At 39.5% G+C, this 18,736-nt stretch overlaps 1 protein-coding gene across 3 annotated transcripts in view; it reads left to right on the top strand.

The window, feature by feature from the left end:
• Positions 1–18,736, top strand: part of iqsec3a (IQ motif and Sec7 domain ArfGEF 3a) — a 118,677-nt gene that overhangs the window by 65,475 nt on the left and 34,466 nt on the right. For all 3 annotated transcript variants that reach the window (XM_004548272.6, XM_012918418.4, XM_004548273.4), the window contains 2 exons: positions 4,741–6,038; positions 16,051–16,212. In XM_004548272.6, coding sequence (XP_004548329.3) covers positions 4,741–6,038; positions 16,051–16,212 — 1,460 coding nt within the window. The remainder of the gene's footprint in view (positions 1–4,740; positions 6,039–16,050; positions 16,213–18,736) is intronic.

Below are 18,736 nucleotides of genomic sequence, written 5' to 3'. Positions count from 1 at the left end.
GGGCTGTTTGATTTATAGGGACTGTAAAACAGGCAGTATTTAATCTCAGGGTGGGTAGTATTTTACAAGTCTATGACATTACTTAGCTTTGCAGGTACAGTTCAGCACATTTTGTGTTCAGAAAAAGCCGAGCTAAGCTAAACTAATATTGCCTCATAGATGAAAGGAAGCAAATAAGAGTGATTCTCAAAAACTGAGTGGATAAAAAAGAGATAAATGTTACCACTGAAAAAAGGTGTTTAGAAAGCATTTTAGTCAAAGCTGTCTTCAACGTTCTGCAGGAATGAATAAGTGAGGTTAACTAATTTTTGATTATCAAGGTAATTGGTATTCTTTAAGAAGCCTTCACATATATAGTTTTACAATTAGGTTTAAATGTCACAAGTTGAATATAGATGAGGCTTTTCTAAGAGGCCATTTGTGATAATGATACCGTAGAAGGAGGTGGAGATAGTAATCATGGCACTTGACTCTAAATGGCAACAACTGGCATTTATTTGCAACCAGTAAAAACAAAACAAAACAAAAAAGCTGTGTACTGCACCTTTAGTTGACCTTTCGGTTTTGAGACACATTTCTATTTGAAGCAGAAACTTTCAGACTAAAACATATTCCTTTTCCAAAGCCCCTGGGTATTAATATTTCATGTATAGACAGAGAAAGTATTTCAAACCAAGATATCTATCATCTCCATAGCATCTGAAGCTGAGAACCCGTCTCTGCCTCCGCAGCCCAAAAATATTTGAAATTTGCATTTTGAATTCGCACTTGTGTTTAAGTAAGATCATTATCTTAATGTGCTAAACCTCTATTAAACCCCCTGTTTGTTATGGGTCATCTTCAAGAGGATTAGAGACCGTGTCCTTGACTTCAAATATTTACATACCCCTTCTCTTCTTTTTGTTCACCTCAAAGTTCAAGTAAAATCTGTTATTGCACACTCTAATTTTATTCTGCATATTCTGCATTGTGGCACCGCTTTGTGTTGCATGGTTTTTCTCCATTTTTGTGTGCCTCATTCAGAGGGGAACATGAGGTCAGCATGGTGCTGATCTCTCCGTCAGAATCGATTTAGAGACGTGGTGTGAGAGAGCGGTGCCATCGCCGTTTTCTCAGACCACTGTGTCTCCAGAATAATCTCTCATCAGCGCTTAGTGAAGTGATCAGAGGTAGAAGTGACAGAGGTCTAATGGGGAAGATTTTCAGCAATGCCATTCTTGACACGGTCATCTGTCTCAGCACCTCTTTCTATACCTTTCTTCCAATCTTTTTTTATACACGTGTCTCCTTTTCTTTTACCACATGCATTACATTTGCAGTGGATTAGCATGCAGCCCTTTAAATGACAGCTAAGGATTTATTAACACACGAAGAAATCAGAGTTTCCTGAATATTTTGCTGCAATTGCTGACTGAGCAGTAAGCTGGAATTTATTAGATTCCCCAGTGCAATCGTCACCAAGTGAACCATTTTGCATCACTGTAACTGGTCTTATAGTAACATTAATGGACACAGCAGGCAGTCGCTGTGAGTTAAAAGCCCACTGCATGCTATTCTCTGCACCAGTGAGCCAACAAGCTGGCTTTGGAAGACACATCAAAAACATTTTCTCTGTGTCACGAAACTTGACTCCAAATTAACGATGGTTTGTCCAACTGGCAGAAAGAAAAGGTTGAAGGTTTTAGACTTTTTGAATTCAAGTGATAGTTCTAAGAACTTTAATATTTATGCAGTGCAGTTAAACAAGACACAAGTACCACCTACATCTATGCTCTACCTTCACATTACTACTGAGAAATAAACTTATGAGGAAGAATGTAACACTCTGACATATGTGCAGAGCCACACCAGTACGCTTCAGTACCCATAAACCAAGCTGGACTAGTGTTAACATAGAAGGTCAAGGACAGAGTTGCTAAATCTGCAAAGGTCCATCTTCTACTGGGTCTGATGGGTCCTTAGAGATGAAATAAAACAGGTAACACAGACAGAAGCACTGTGCACTGTGTTCTGAAAACATGCACTTTGCACTTTTGACTGGACTGTCCAGTGAAAGTGGTACACAGCATTTGCAGTTCCAACACAATCCTCGTTAGAGCTGCCATCAAATCCTGTCTACTTTCCTCACTTTCTTCCTCCATCCATCATGTTCCAGCTCGTCCCGGTGGCTGTAATTCCATCTGAATGGCACAGTGTATCAGATACGCACTCTAATAACGAAAGCAACGTGACCCAAATGCTTTATTCATCATCCCCGACCCGGCTTACGCGGAAGCCAAAACAAACAAGCTCGACTGCTACATTTAATCAAATGCAGCCAAGCTGACAGCCCTTTTTTGCGCATTCAAGGGCACCCCTGCAGTGGAACTCTGCAGAATTTGTTTTGATGAGGGACTCCTCTGCGAGTAACGAGGTCAATCATATTACCTCAGCGCCTGTCTTATAAAAAAAAAAGACTACACAATCTCTATTTTAGTTTCCGCACAGTCATGGTGATAACGTCTTGTTGTATTAAGAGTGCATGCAGCACAGAACAATCCAGATTAAAAAACGATGAATATTCAGGCTGAGTTCGACTGGTCTGCAAGGGATGACAGCCACTGAAAAGTCGCCATCAGCAGATACAGTAGAGCTGTGAACCAGCATCCTATTCAAACTCCACCTTAATATTCTCAGTACGTTTCACTTTGCTCACAGAGGCTCTGCAGTGAAATGTAAATGGAGTAGATAAGGTGGATTTTCAGTGTCATTCCACTATTCTAAAGAGCTTTGTATGTGATTCGGTTCCTCCAATGACAATGACAGAGGCTGCATCTTGCTGAATTACCCACTTATCAAAAATTGCAAACCCTACAGCCATTACAGCCTATCAGTGTTTTTTTTTCTTTTGCAGAAGTCTGATGGTTTGGTGACTTTGTCCAGGACTAAAAGGAAAGCAGATTAGCAGCTGAAAGTCACAATTTGATCCTTCTTAGCTGCAGTAACCATTCACTCAATTGCATTTGAATTGACAGGAAGGTTATTTTGTACGGACCAAATTTATCCTCTTGTACACATCACTCTGATATAAGAGTTCAGCTCTAAATCCGTAAGAGAATCAAAGGAGGAAAAAGCAAAGATGTGAATTCTCTCAGATGAATACTTTGCTTTTTATAAAGTACATTTTCATGCAAAATATTTTGAACATTTATGTATTCGTTGTGTTTCTTAGTGATGGACTATAACTCTTTTTTTTATGGAAAACAGTTTTCCACTTCTTATTTTGCATAAAATTATATTGCTGTCATTTGACCAAGGTAGAATTCGTTTGTAGTTGAATCGAGGCAAAGAGGTAGCCTGAGTTTCTTGTTCACCCTTTCATTCACCAGTCTGGATACTAAATTGGTTCTGGTGTAACTGACGTCCCAGCTTCACAGACATGACTGAAAGGTAGCCCATCTGCAGCCGTTGACTCATAACCTCCAGTCAGGAGAATCGCTTCAGGACATCGTCCTCAGCTGTCCTTTCTGGCATGCAGCCGAACTTCAGCTACGTTCTCAGTCCTGGAAGTATTCAGTTTTGTTTAGACAAGCTTGATGGAACGTGCAGCAGGCAGGATGTATTTGTTGTGAATCCACCAGGCGATTAGCTGCTACAATGCCAACGTGGACTCCATCAGACGTCACACTGACTTTGTTCTAGTGAAGTGACAGAGACACTTGTGTTCTCACACGCAGCTTCATGTCTAGAAAAGTTCAGGGCTGCAGTGCATGTGTAGAAATGTCTTGAGTGGGGGTTTTTTTGTTTTGTTTTTTGAAAGAGTCACCCACTCACTCATGAGAGTAAGTGGGTGAGTCTTTCAATGTTTTTTGTAGGTGTTTCAGTCCCTGCAAGGCAAACGTTCACCATGAATGAGACTTTCACAAAAATCGTGCTAGTTCTGTTTGTAAAACGGTGGTGCTGTTCTTTCAAAGCTGAAATCTCCTCCACATTAATGCCCTTGATAAAGTAAGATGAGCAACAGAATTATATTCATTGATTTGGTGCGAATGAAAAGGACTTTGAAAGATAAGCGCTCTTTCTAGGCACTTCCAAAGATACCCACACCCTGATTGTTCTGGGAAACTCAAAGAGGTTTCATCTAGTGTTTGAGCTGCTGTCAGATGAGGAAGGCTATATTACATCTCTATCTATTTCCCACAGCATTTGAGCAATTTTTCACAGGCAAGATTAACGGCCTGTTCCGTTTCAGACAATTTAAGGTTGTGTGGAAGACTTCTCTATGGACTTCATGTAGATTATGAGCTCTGTTTGCTGAAGAAATAGCTGGATGCCATGACTCAGCTATTAGTGTGGTTACAGATTCAGGATACATAACAAAACCAGCATGGAAAATACATTTACTGAACCATGACAATATTATTTAGATTTGCTGATCTTTAGTATCTAAAAATAGGCAATGTTTTTTTTCTTTTTCCAACTAAATTAACGTATTTTTTCTTTAAATCTCCTCGTGATTAGTATTCCACCAATGCACGCCTATATGCATTGTACACTTACAAAAAAACGTCGAATTATAATAATACTCTTTTACCTATTCGCATGTATCTTGTATTCGTTGCAGTTTTAAAAATTATTATACAACTATGACTCTCATATTTGGTCTTAATAATTGCTGTCCTCACTTTTACTATCACTGACACAAAAGAAATGTTTCACCAATTTATTTTCGCTCTGTATGTCTCTTTCCATTTTCTTTAGATCGAAATGTTAGAGCACAAATACGGCGGACACCTCATCTCCCGCCGTGCTGCCTGCAAGATCCAGACTGCCTTCCGCCAGTACCAGCTCAGCAAAAACTTTGAGAAGATCCGCAATTCACTTCTGGAGAGTCGACTGCCTCGACGCATCTCCCTGCGCAAGGTCCGTGTGCAAAATACGGAGGGTTTCTCTGCTGAACGGGCGCTGGCAGAAGGCTGTAACCTGGCAGGCATCCCACTGGTACGCTCACCATCTTTGCCTGCCACGGTTGGTGGCACCCTAACTGACCTGGAAGACTCCTTCACTGAGCAGGTCCAGTCATTAGCAAAGTCTATAGATGATGCACTCAGCAACTGGAGTCTGAAGACCATGTGTTCACTCCAAGAAGGCGGCAACTATCAGTTCAGTGCCGATTCCTTTAGCGCAGCAGCGGCAGCAGCGGCAGCAGGGGTTGGAGGTGGTGGAGAAGGCGGGGGTGGGGACGTGCGAGACTCTGTAATTCATCAGGGCTCCGTAGACCCAACCGACCTCTCAAGGAATGCAAGCAAGCTGATGATGGCGTTTCGAGATGTGACGGTGCAGTTTGACAGTCAGAACTTCCGCGTTTCATCTTCAGTTAGGGAATCATCCACTTCTGTCACCCTCAACAGTGGCACCCAACAAGAAGGAACCTCCAGCACTGTCACCACCACTTCCACGACAGCAAATTCTGCACCAGCCCCTATCCCACCCGGTCCTTCACAAGAACCCCCTCCTCCACCTGCAGACATCCTAGCAGAGCCCAAAGAACTCCCACCCCCACCCCAGGAGCCTCCACCACCACCAGAATCAGAGATAGAAGGCAGCGAGCAGGATGTTGAATTCCCTGCGCCACCTCCTTCTGAAGAAGAGCTTGGGGAGATGGAGCAACCTCCTCTGACCCCTCTGGATAAGATGGCATTCCCCCAAAGCCCAGAGGAGGTTGTTGTGGTGGTACCGCCACCACCAAGAGAACCAACTGTGGCCCCTCCACCACAGGAGACTATAGTGCTGGGTAGCTCTCCTGCGGTGGAGCCTTTGGATGTTAAGAGATGTGGCTCTGAGACAGCAGACTATAGCTCAGAGCAGATGAGCAGCAGCAGCACATCGACGGAGGCACGCTCAACGTCCGAGGCGTCGTCCAAGGAAGCATTGCAGGCTATGATCCTCAGCCTGCCACGCTACCACTGTGAGAACCCCGCTAGCTGTAAATCACCCACTCTGTCCACAGACGTCATGAGGAAACGCCTCTACCGCATCGGCCTCAACCTCTTCAATGTGTGAGTAGCAGATTCATTCATTAGTGCTTGTAGTTCTATGGTAACAGAAATTAAAATCAGCTGCCGGTTTGTTGATGAAATCTCAGTATAATTTATAGCTTTTGAATTAGTGAACTGTTGGGTGTTGAAGTTACGTCATAGTAATATAGTTCTTTTCAGATCTGCTCAAGTTATTGCCAATATTAACACTCTGGTATTCATACTGCAACCACATTTGCAACTTCTGTTGTATTTTCCTGCGTGCCTTCATAAAATCAGCAGAAGAAGAAGAAAAAAAGAAAACAAAATGTGCTCTGAAAGCTTATTTATGTCTGGGGTGTTGCACCTTTTCTCTCATTCTGAATCCAGTTCCCCTCGCTGTCTAGTGAAGAGTGACAAAGTCAAAACAAGATAAAAACTTCCCAAAATGCCCTGCAGACAGGGGAAAGGTGGTTATATGGCAGTGATAAATAGAAAGAAAAAAATGTTACCAAGGTAACAGTGCAGTGCATGGGGAATGCACTTGTGTTTATGTATTAAGTAAAACAAAACAATGAACCCTGGAGATGTGTGCTTGGTGACATCCAACCACCAGTAAATTAATTATTGAAACATTTAATCATAAACAAAGTTTACATATGAAGAATTTAAGTTAAAGCTAATGTCAGCAAACCAAGGGAAATGAATATCCCATATTTAATTTGTGCACCACTATGCAATCCCATTTTAAAATGTCTGGAACCACGTGACCCCTGTGTGCTAAGTACCCAACAGCAGACTTGGAAGGCATTAATAAATAGAGAAATTTACCATATGCTCTATTAGCCTTTCACCCAGAGCATACCCTAAAGGGCCTAAACACCCCACATATTCTAATAAATGAACTGGACTCGTGTAGCAAGCTCAGCTCAACCGCTGATTGAGTTGCTGGGTAACAGTTAGTTGGAATGCATGAAGGATGAATCCCCCAAAATAATGGCAGCGATCCACAAAGCCTAAAATTCTCATTAGTCATTCTTCTGCGAGTTGCGAATGTAATTAAAAGTTCCTTCAGCATTGTGTGAACCAGTACCTTGGGAACTGGGATGAAAAATTTGTTAACATTTCAGCCCGAGCAGGATTGGATTTTTCTCTCTGCCACCTCAGCCATTTCTGTAGAAGCTCTACACGCTTTCCAAAATATCTTGCACTGAAGGAAAATACACTCTCCTCCCTTGGGTGTGAGATTTTGTGAGGATATTCATCCAGTTAGGCCATGTCACACATATTTGCGAGATTGGAGCTCATAAACACACATTATCTTTTTTCTTATAATGCCAAGCTCTGCAGCGCCATAAATGTGCACAATAAAGCCAATTAACTTTGACTCAATGCTGGAATGAGACGATGAAAACAAGAGACGGAACGAGCTGTGCTCTTAGTGAAGAGTGAGCACAGAAGGAATACCAATGTGGGAAATATCCAAAATTTAGAAAGCAAAAAACGATGCTACAAATGATACTATTTAGTATTTAGATACTATTTAGTTTTATCTTTGACTTTTTGATTAACAGCAGACATCACATGAACACATTAATATTGTGATTGGTGACAAATTAAAGGAAAAACCCAATTACCTGACACTCATAGTAAAAGGGTCAAGAGGTAGTGCTAGTCTACTTAGAGGTGAGTGATCACCTTTATTATGTATTTGAAATTTTTCTATAGTGACTAGTGTCTTTTAGGATGACATTGCTCCAATGTAAAGAGAGCAAGACAACAATGCATTGTGAAAATGATTTAGATGTAGCTATGGCTTTGCAACTAAAATTGTTTTAGTTTTTTTTGTTTTACAACTTTCTATTATGTTTCTGTTAAAACTAATACATCAATATATATCCAAATTTGATGACCATTTTTTATGATGAGAAAATCCACCTGACTATTAACATTAAAAGCCTCTGAAAAACTATTTTTCCTGAGCTACAATTTTGCTTGATTCAGTGGAAACCCGGAACCCATTCTGTGTAAACACATTTCTAATGCCAGTGCCAATGTTTTTAAAATCCTTTCTATTAATATCTATGTGTGGTACCTTGAATTAAGCAACTAAAACACCCGAGAAAGCGTCTGGAAGACTTTGGCCGACATTATTTTAAAAACAGGTGACAAAAGAATCCAACCTTTAGTCTTCTTAGCATTAAAATGCAACATGACAGCCACCCATTGCCTCTTTGACACTTCCTGCACTGGCAAATAAATTATGCAGATTAATCCAATATAGATATAATTCCAGGTGAATAAGGCAAGCTGTTATTTATGTGTAGAAAGTGTTCCTGCTAGATCCAGTTACAATACAGGTGGGCTTTGAATGTAGGATATGCTACTTACATTTAATCCAGTTTTTCAAACATGTCTGCTTTGATAGTTTTAGTCTGACATGCATGTGGAGTGGCAGAAAAAAGACTGGATGTAGGATTTATCTGTTTGCTCAGTTGAGATACTGAGTGTTTAATGGCAGCCCCCAGTTTGATTACAAGCCTCTGTGACTTTTGAGCGCAGCTTGTGTAGCCTTTCAGTCATCGTCTTTTGATCAAACACCTCGAAAGATAAGCTGACTTTTAATAAATTGGCTGAGAGGAAAGAGAGAGATAGAATGATGAATTAGGAGCAAAAAAAAAAAAAAAGGTAGGGAGAGGCAGGGAAATCTGGCTTGTGGCTTATTAGTTCCACCAGTTCGTATCCTTCTTCTAATACCTTTGCTGTTGTATCCTTTGCATCTTAAATAGGGCTGTTTGCGTTGGGCTAAAACTTTAGGTATTGCTTGATCATGCAGACAGAAAAGGCTTACAAATGTGCATCCAACTGGGTAGTGTAAACAGTGAGTGTGCACTGGTCTGTGTTTGTCTTGCAGCGGGGGGTCAATGCATCACCTTTCCAAGGGGAGCAAGAAGTGTTGGTGTAGAAAGTAAATTAAACAGAGGAAATTCCAAACATTGGTGTGTGCATGCATGCATGCGTGCATGCGTGCGTGTGTGTGTTTGTATGTGTGCATACTAGAATAAAAAGGCAAGACAAGTGAGTGATGGAAATGTAGTGCAAAAGCAACAGAGAGGAACTGAAAGAGACACAAAAAGGTAGCGCAGGGAAAAGCTTGAGAGAAAGACCACTTGATAAAGTTTCCACCTTGTGTGTGGCTGGAATGACAATGACTCCATTATGTGAGGAGAGTGTGTGCCAAGGACACTGCCATCACACAAGGGAGCTGGTAGAAAGTCTTCAACAGGGAAATGTGCAAAGAGGAGACAGGAGGATGTGTGACATTAATGACAGATTCCTGAGTAGATTTCTCTTTTGGATGCATGACTTCTCAGCTTAATACGGCTCAGTTAGACATGTCCTTATTTCACTTTTCCCCGCGCATACATTCTGGTGTAGTGAAAGTATTGATTGGACCTCAGAGGAGGCCCAGCTTGCATAAAAATGGAGACCCGTAACTGCTTTTCAAATTGAAGAAATGGCGACATGTGAGATTTATCAGTGATGTGAAGAGTGAGCATGTGAGACAGACATATCAAGCAAGGCTAATTAACACAGCAATTCCACAAGAGGGTTTCTGCCAATCAGTAGGCGAGGACTCCACAAGGGGGGGTCTTGTTTGTTTACTTGGGCATACACAAACCTTTCCTGTATTAACATTCTACCCTCAGTGCTAAATGACCCAGCACATGATTACAAACGCTGAAATCCAGATGGTCAAACAGAGGAAGCAGTTTTAATTTCTCACAGAACCCAACAGCTTTTACCCTCATTTGCTCCCAATATTTAGAGAATAAGACAGGCCATACTGCTTTTTAAAAAAACTGTGAACCTATTTCATTAGAACAAAAAATGCTTTGTAACAAGTGCTATCAAATGCTTTCTCTTAAATAGATAAATAAACACAACGTGTCATCTGTGTGTGTATATGTTGTAAAAAGTAGCAAACTTGTGCTTTAACAACCAACCAACCTAAGGACGGTAAAAGCAGGCATGTGACTGCAAAAGCTCTGCAAAAGCATGCTTGATGGACACGAGCAGTTTGGTGCAACAGTGGGTCCTTGTTAATGATTTGGGGTTTTGAAGCGTTTACAGGTACAACACACAATCGTGTTTCCACTCAGAGAAATGCACAGGGGTGCTAACCGGCCATCAACCTGTCACTGGTTAGTAATGGAACAGAAATCTGTGCATCTGGAGAAATAGGCAACATGCAGTGCTGACACTTAAGCTCTTGTAGGGCCCATAAAACACAGTTTTGACTGCACATCTGTCCATTAGCAATAAAATAGAGGGCCAATAAAAGAGGGTATCAAGGTGGTAAGGGAGAGGTGTATTTATGGCGAGGTCGTACTACACTGAGATGTTGCAAAATAAAAATAAAAAAATAAATAAAAATAAATAAAAACTATGTCTGCTCTGAGGAGGCAAGGGGGAAAGACGCCTGGGAATGTAGCACTATATTTAGAAGTTGTTGTTTTAGCATGACATCTGGGTCCTGTCTGGCACTTACTCTTCCCTTCCCCATGCTTTACACGGGTGTGGGTCAATTTGCTGTGTGTATGTTGTGCTCTTGCTCTTCTTTTACAGTTTTTTTTTTTTGTCACGCCTAAACTTTGTAAGAAAACGGTTTCTGTTCTTAGTTGTGAATAACATCCGGCACCATCTTGCAAAAATCCTCAAATAAAATACTGACCCATATAATCTTAAAAAAAAATAGCATCTTTGCTCTTAAGGCTCAGATTTGATAAGGGAACATTCTGGAAAAGAAAATAAATTGCAAAACACTCCACAGCATGATGAAAGGATGAAAAAGCAAGAGTGAATCAACAGTGCTTTCACGATCTAAACTTAATGAGTTTACCTGTGCAGCAAAACCCTTGACCAAAAGCATAGTGCTTGCAAAGATTCTTTAATATTTCTTTTTGAATAAAACTGCTCTTTGGACAAGTTGATGTGTGCAGGCTTATTCTGCACTGCTAATCCAAATCTTACACTTCCTGCATGATTTTGCAGTTCCCCCCCCCCCCCCCCCTCCTATCTTTTTCTGATTACGAGTAATAATCGCCATGTGGGATCCATCTGTTGTTGGGCAAACATCAAATGAGTGATATCTGCCAAATCCATTTGGCGAGACAGCACCTTCAGCTGAGAGGTTGAGACGCTGAGAGTGTGCCGAGGCTGTTGCAGCAGATGCTTTCAGGCAGTCCAGTCTGCGCTCATCGTGCTCACTCTTTGTCCTCACCCTCCCATTCCCGCACATCTGCTCAGTCTGGTCCTCTTCCAGTCTTCTCTTTCTATTCTGCCCTTTATCCTCCCCTCTGTCATGCCCTTGCCTCACTAAACCCATTAGCTCTGGTACACACTCTCTTATGTAAAGGCTGTAGTTTAAACACTGTATGAAGACTGGAGTGGGACAGCTGTGACCATAATGCAGCAGCCTCCCCGGAGCAGCTATATGGTTATAAATAGTTAAGATATTACTCCTGTATTCATATATAACTTTGGCCATGTAGTCAACTGAAAGCTCTTGAATCTCCTGAACGAATGCTGGACAGGGAGATGTACTCTCTTTTGAAAACAATGATTCATAGGCCCGCTGAGATATTTCGACAATTTTCTGATGCATGAGCATGTGAGTGCACCTCATCACTCAGTAAAATAAATGTTTCCATGCACTACTCATGCATTAAACACATACAGTCCCAAATGAGTTTTTGTCTCTGTATCCAAGGGATACTGGCATTCATTTACATACGTTAGCCTGATGAATTATATCCCTCTTCTGGAATATGTAAAGAGCAATATAGTGAGGTAACCATGTGTTCGTCCTGTAACAGTGACTTTATACCTACATGCTTCAAAGAGTTAAAAGAATTACCACCAGTCACCAGCTGAACACATTAGGTACCAGAATGAAGCACTGCGAACTAAGAAAAGGAGTAAACACATTATAAGAACATTTTACCTATCAAGATATAATAAAAAAAAATTGTAAAAATAGTCCTTACCAGGTTAAATACAAATACAACAAACACTAAGCCACTAAGAAGATAGGTGCTGCTAATCAAATGCTAATAATTGATAATTAGCAAGTGTGAGCACCTCTATAAAAGCAGAAGTTTTGGAGGTTTGCTGGTCTGGAGCATTCAGGTATGTTTTAACATAATGCTGCAATCTTAAAGAAGCAGCTACTGCTGTCCATCTATCTGCAAAGGGCTATAACACAATTTCCAAACAATCTGAAGTCCATCAGTCTGCAATGAGAAAGATTATTCATAAGTGGAAAACATTCAAGACCAGTCCCCCAGGAGCACGTGTATTAGCAAATCACCCCAAGGTCAGACCTTGCAATGTTCAAAGAAACTGCAAAGAAAATCCAAGAGCTTCATCTTAGATTCTACAGGCATTAGCATGTTAAATGTTAATGTTCATTACTGTACAAATTAAAAAAGACTGAACAAGTATTGTTGGGTTTGTAAAAGTTGCATCTGAACCAACCTCAAGACTTCTGGAGACCGAAGTGAAGATGTTTGTCCATAATGTAATCATGCACCAATCAAATGATCCAAATCCCAGAAGAAAATCTATAACAGAATAGCTGAAAAAGAAAAGTATCATAGTGTTGCAATGGCCAAGTCAAAGCCCAGAAGTCAACCTGATTGAAATGAGAGCTAATTTTTGAGAGAGCCCTACATAAATGAATGACCACAAATCTCAATGAAGTAAAATGAGTTGGCCAAAAGTCTACAATGATCTGAGAACCTGATGAAGTCATACAGAAAACATTTCTTTAAAGGTGTTGCTCCTAAAGGTGGCTCTAAAAGCTGATGAATCATAAGTTAAACTGTGTTTTTCACACACTGCTTCTTTGGCTTATAATACTTTTTATTAAATAGATAATTACACATCATGTGTTATCATAGGTCATGTGTTCTGAGGTTGTATTCATTTTAGAACTTGGGCTATATTTGAATATGTATCCTGTAATGTAATGACTGTACATTAAAGAAAAATTCATGTTAGCCAACAACTAATACAAAGTATACATGTGATCCAACAAGTGCTGTTAAAAAATACTTCAGTATTTATTTGGTAACAGATGGCCATGCCAGTAGCAGCTGCTATATGTGAGCAACAGAGTATTAAGACTAAACCAGCTGCTGGTGTAAAAATAAAGTGAAAATAAATAAACTTGATCCCATGATACTTGGATATAAAGTCAATGCTAAAACCACAGAATTATCAGTATAGAAGTTCCTTTATATACAATCTATATCTAAACTATACTGTATCAGAGGAAATGTAGAGCATACAGTTGACAAAGTATTGCAGTGATGTCTGTTTAAACCCAGTTCTAATTTAACTTTGCAAACCTTGTTAACATTTTTTGAGATTAGCCACCATAAACTAGCATACTAGTCGCACTAGTTTAAATAAGGCTACAGACGCAAAATCTTTGAGCATGTGTGCTTTTTAAATCCCACTATTCAGATTCGAGTTGAATTTGAATTTATTTATTTAAAAGGGACAGTGCAGTTTAACATAATCCAAGTACAAAACATGAAACTGATGTAACGCACATAAGTTTATAGCTATTGCTAATTTTCAACAATTGTCCCTTATTGGGCTTACAATCAAAATAGATAAGTTTTACAATAAAACATACATTTTCATAAAACCAAATTACATCATAGATACAATTACAGTTAATAGACAATGAATTAAAGTACGATTAAAAATCTTTAGTTAAAATGACTACATCTCTGATTTCCCTTTAACCGAACTTTAACCTTCAATTTAAAGGATCTGATGTCTGTAATCAATTTGATTTCGGTTGGAAGTGTGTTCCACAGATGGCAAGCCTTTATGGAAAAAGCTGACTGACTAAATGTAGATCTGCGATATGATATCTTGCAGTTGCTGTTCACCATGCTCCTAGTAATACGATTACTATCTTGTCTCTGGATATATCTATTAAGACACTCTGGGGCCATCCTATTTATACATTTAAAGACTAATTTAAGAAAGCACAAATGATTAAAACTCTTAAAACTAAGTAGATTATATTTCTTTAAATGTGACAGTGATGCCACCGAACAGATTTTTTTTTATCCATTATTTTTAAAGATTGGTTATATAAGGATACCACAGACTGAATTGTAGATGGTGCTGCTTGGGTCCAAACTGTCATACAATATGAAAAATGAGAGAATATCATGGAATGCATAAATAACTGAGCTGCTGAAGTGGGTATATAGTGCCGAATTAACTTAAAACAATTCAGATTAGCCTCGACCGTCTTAGAAATCTTCTTTAAATGCTTCTCAAATTTAAGATGTGATCTAAAATTATTCCTAAAAACTAAAATGCTTTAAAAAACGAACCAACAGAATAGGCAAAATTTTCAGAAATGCCACCTTGAGGAGGAGACACTTGTAAAATTGACCAGAAATATGAATCACTAAGTTGCTGATGTCTACAGAAACAGCTTTGTGATTAGGTTTTAGTTGCTGTACACAGTAAGCGACCTAGGATAGATACTTTTTTTATTACCAGTTACACTGTTACAAAAAGCCTTATTTATTGTCCACCAGAAATGGCTCATTAACATGCTGTTTTAATGTTCCAAAGTATGTTCTTTGGAGTGATTGACCTTGTTTTCATTTTTCAACCTAACAAAACACAAAAACAACGAAATAAGACCATTTAGTGAGCACATAAATTACATCAACAAGTTAGATACTAACTGCCTCACTGATGTGATCTAACGAATTTGGAATCAATTCATAGTTTCTTAGCATTAACTAATAGCCATTCACAAAGTGTATAATAGCTCTAAAAACTTTACTTTTCATACAGCATACTTCAATACTGAAAAAAATGTGTCTGCTATAAAGCTAGTGACAAATGAGTGGACAAGGGCATCGTTTTGAACATTGCCAGTCTGGTTTTACTGATGAATTCATCAAAATTGTATCACATTTGAATGAAAAATGTAAGCAAAAGTCAAAGTTTGAGGGGTTTTTTTTCTCTCATGGTGAAATAAATTCTATGGTAGAGCTATATTTTATATCTGTGTATATGTGTGGATTTAAAGTTGCTTCCTAAGGCGGCAGTTGTGATTCTTGTTATATCCTCTAAATTTAGCAGAGTGTTGTGTTGTAGTTGTTAATTAAAGTTGTAATTCAGCAGGGGAGTAACTATACACAGCCTTTTGTATGTTTATTTACACTAACACTCTGTAGGTGTTCACTGTAAGAACCCAGAAACTATAGATTGTCAGACCAAAATCCTCATCTTTGCAAAGAAATACTTACAGTATATATTGTGGATATAAATTCTAGCCCAGTTATTATTCGACTAATTAAAAGATAACCAAAAAATAGCATCCTTGTTGAACACTTCCTACAACTTTTGCTACAAAGGATTACCTTTGTTATTTTTGTTCCTATTTCTGTCACACTGGCATATGCGATGTCTCTAACCGCTGTTCTGAACAAAATGACTTTTTAATTCTGCTAATTTTGGTTCAATATGATACAGAAAAAATCATCTGTCACAGCTGAATGAATTTCACCAATTTTTCGATAAATAATATTGCAGCTGCACAGCATCAAACCACTGCTAGTCTCACATAGCCAGATTTATCTCCACAGCAGTGTGTCAGAGCTGGAGAATGGTGTGACTGCACCCATTATCTTTCTGCTACAGGGTGGAAAAAAGGCTTTTCTGTTGCGAGAAGAACCAAGTTGGCCTTATTACATGATCCAAATCTTCATCCAGACTTGCAGATTTAGCATGTGCTGTAAGTTGGCAGCGCAGTGGTTGCTGTTGTTGTTTTCTGTTGTGAAAGGAGTTCACTGACAGATAGCACAAGAGTTATGCAGTGTGACTGTAAATATAGATGTAGAGTGTGGCCACTGGAAGGTTTATATCTACACTCTACATCATGCAAGTCACACCACTAACTCACTTTAGTTCACTGACGTTTCCCCTTTCCTTTTTGTCTCAGTAACCCTGACAAGGGCCTTCAGTTCCTGATCTCAAGAGGCTTCATCCCAGACACGCCCATCGGTGTTGCCCACTTTCTGCTACAGCGAAAGGGCCTGAGTCGACAAATGATTGGAGAGTTCCTCGGCAACAGCAAGAAGCCCTTCAACAGAGATGTCCTAGAGTGAGTAGCCCACAGGACTGCAGATATTGATTCCCCAAATCATTTGGGGGGATCTTTTCCCAGTAATCTATCCTTTTTCATGAAGCCTTATTAGGTACAAGCTGTGCACAGCTCTAGCTTGGGGTCTTATTATTCTCTAAAACTCACTTGTGAAGCCTAAATTATAACTTCACTATCCACTTATGTGTGATTTTTTTTGCGGTCATTTCATTATAGTTTCCATTGTCATAAACACATCTGAAATAAGCTCAAATTGAAGTGCTAAGATCCAAAATTCAAAAATGAGCTCTTGTCTGATTTTCGTAAAGCTCGTAAATGTAGGTTGACTTGTAGGGCAATAACTACTACAGAAATTAAAGGAGGTTGACATGAAGCAAAAGTAACATTTTCCTGGCCTAATAACATTTTACTCATCTTTATCACATTCATGTTAAAACTGTTGTTAATATAGAGCAGAAGTGAAAAACAAGGAACAGTTTATCTGTGATCTGATAACATAAATATTACTTTTGAGATTTCATAAACTTCCATTTCCATTCAGGACATAGGGTAGATGTACTGAAGTGTGGGAGATAAGGCACTGCTTTATCTGTGTGTGTGTTTGGTACTGATACGTGTTGGGCATATTGAGAGGCTGCGTCTGACTCGAGTGTTTGGTTTCTTGCTCACTCCTCTCCATAGCTACTTGTATGCTACGTGAAAACATTTTGGCTGACTCCTTATGAAATCTATGGACTGATAATACAGTAGTTTGTAATAGCGCCAGAGTCATGGGCTCAAACTCAGGTAGGGTCCTTGTGTGGAGTTTGCATGTTAGGCACATAGAGACTGTGTAATTTGATCACTAGCCACTAGGTGAAATAAGAAAAAAAAACTCCTTGTGACTGCTTTCATCACTAGCAAAGACAGCTGCATTCATTAGCTGGTCAGCTGCAACACATTAAAGTGTATGTAAAGGTAGCATCACTGTAGTTTAATTCTGTGTAGTCTCCACTTTTCATAATAACTGCTAACAGCAGAAAGTCTTTGCACTGCATGTAGGCCATAGCACAGGTTTGTGTACCGAGTCTTTCCATCTCTGTGGTGCCGACTTGACAGCTTTCCATGGCTGTCAGTGAGATAAAACATGGCTCGCTGCTGAGACCAAAAGTAGCTCTTTTAACATTTTCCCAATAATTAGATTCTATTTAAATAATACAAAACTATCAATTTGATTTCGATAGGATAGCTGAAATTAAACCAAAAACTAATACCAGGATATCCTAGTGGTTTATTACTCATCTGGAAGGTTCATGTGGTCACTTCCCATGGTGCACCACAGCAGCGTCTTTAGTCTGATCATCCTGAGAGCAAAATCAGGCTTTTAGATATCTTTAAATATCTGAGTTCCCACTGTGTGGTTCACTTCAAAATGCAGGATCCTAAAACTCCAGCTGTATGGCATCAATAACATCTTTTTAAGTCCGAGCCCAGATAATTGTGATAACAGGAAGACGCTTTTCCAGTCCTGACAGAGCTCCTCGAGAGTTACAGAAGCCATCATGCGATTGTTTTTAAGATCGGAAAAATGACTCTTTTCATCTGACGTTAATATTTGATGTAGACATTTCTTGGTCTTTGTGTACAGGTATATTCATCTCAAGAACCTCTCAAGAACCTCACAGTCCACTAAAACTCATTTGGAAGCTGAATGGATTTGCATTTTGGTTATGAATGCTTTTCAAAAACAAGTGTTATGTGCAAGACAATATAGATACATGAGATAAGTGAAGAAAAAAACAAACAAACACATGAACTTTGAGGTTTAGAGAACAAGAACTTCATATGCGCACACACACACACACACACACACACACACACACACACACAAAACTCACTTCCCCCTGCAAGATTAATTCCAGGTCATTAACTTTATTGCCTTTTATTTGCTTTTAAAGTACAAAGATCCCTCTCCCGTCCTCGTCTTCAGCTATTTCCATCTTTCAACACCTTCCTTGCTTTATCTCACTAATTGCCTCTACTCTGTTAAATTCTGTGCTTCACCAATTATGTCTAAATTTGCATATCAGCTCAATGAGGTTGTGAAGATCTTTCTTTTTATCTCCCGCCTTTTTGTACAAGTTACAAAACCAAGAACGGGCTTAGTCTTTGCAAGGTCAGACAAACACTCCATAGCACTCTACCAAGTTGTTCATTCCAGCTCATGCTCATCTAATATCCATATTTCCTCAAACGGATACCGTCATGGTTTCAAAGACATTTTATTAACAGGAATATGCTCTTAAGGCTTCAAGCTCAAATTCACACCACAGATATATTCTCAGCGCAGGTGATATTGGTATATATATATATTTTCCCTGCAGCACTCAAACAGCAACACTCGGGGTGAAAGTGATGTTGAAGAGGACCGTGATAGAGTGAAAAGTGTGCGAGAGCACTTTTGATAAAGTGTGCAGTCACAGGAGAGCGGGTGAGGGATAGCAGTCTAATGTGAAAATCACTCATGGTGATTTACTGAGCCTGA

This window comes from Maylandia zebra, linkage group LG17, assembly GCF_041146795.1.
Source record: "Maylandia zebra isolate NMK-2024a linkage group LG17, Mzebra_GT3a, whole genome shotgun sequence".
Taxonomy (NCBI): domain Eukaryota; kingdom Metazoa; phylum Chordata; class Actinopteri; order Cichliformes; family Cichlidae; genus Maylandia; species Maylandia zebra.
Note: the sequence above shows the minus strand (reverse complement) of the source record. Positions and strands in the feature narration are given on the sequence as shown.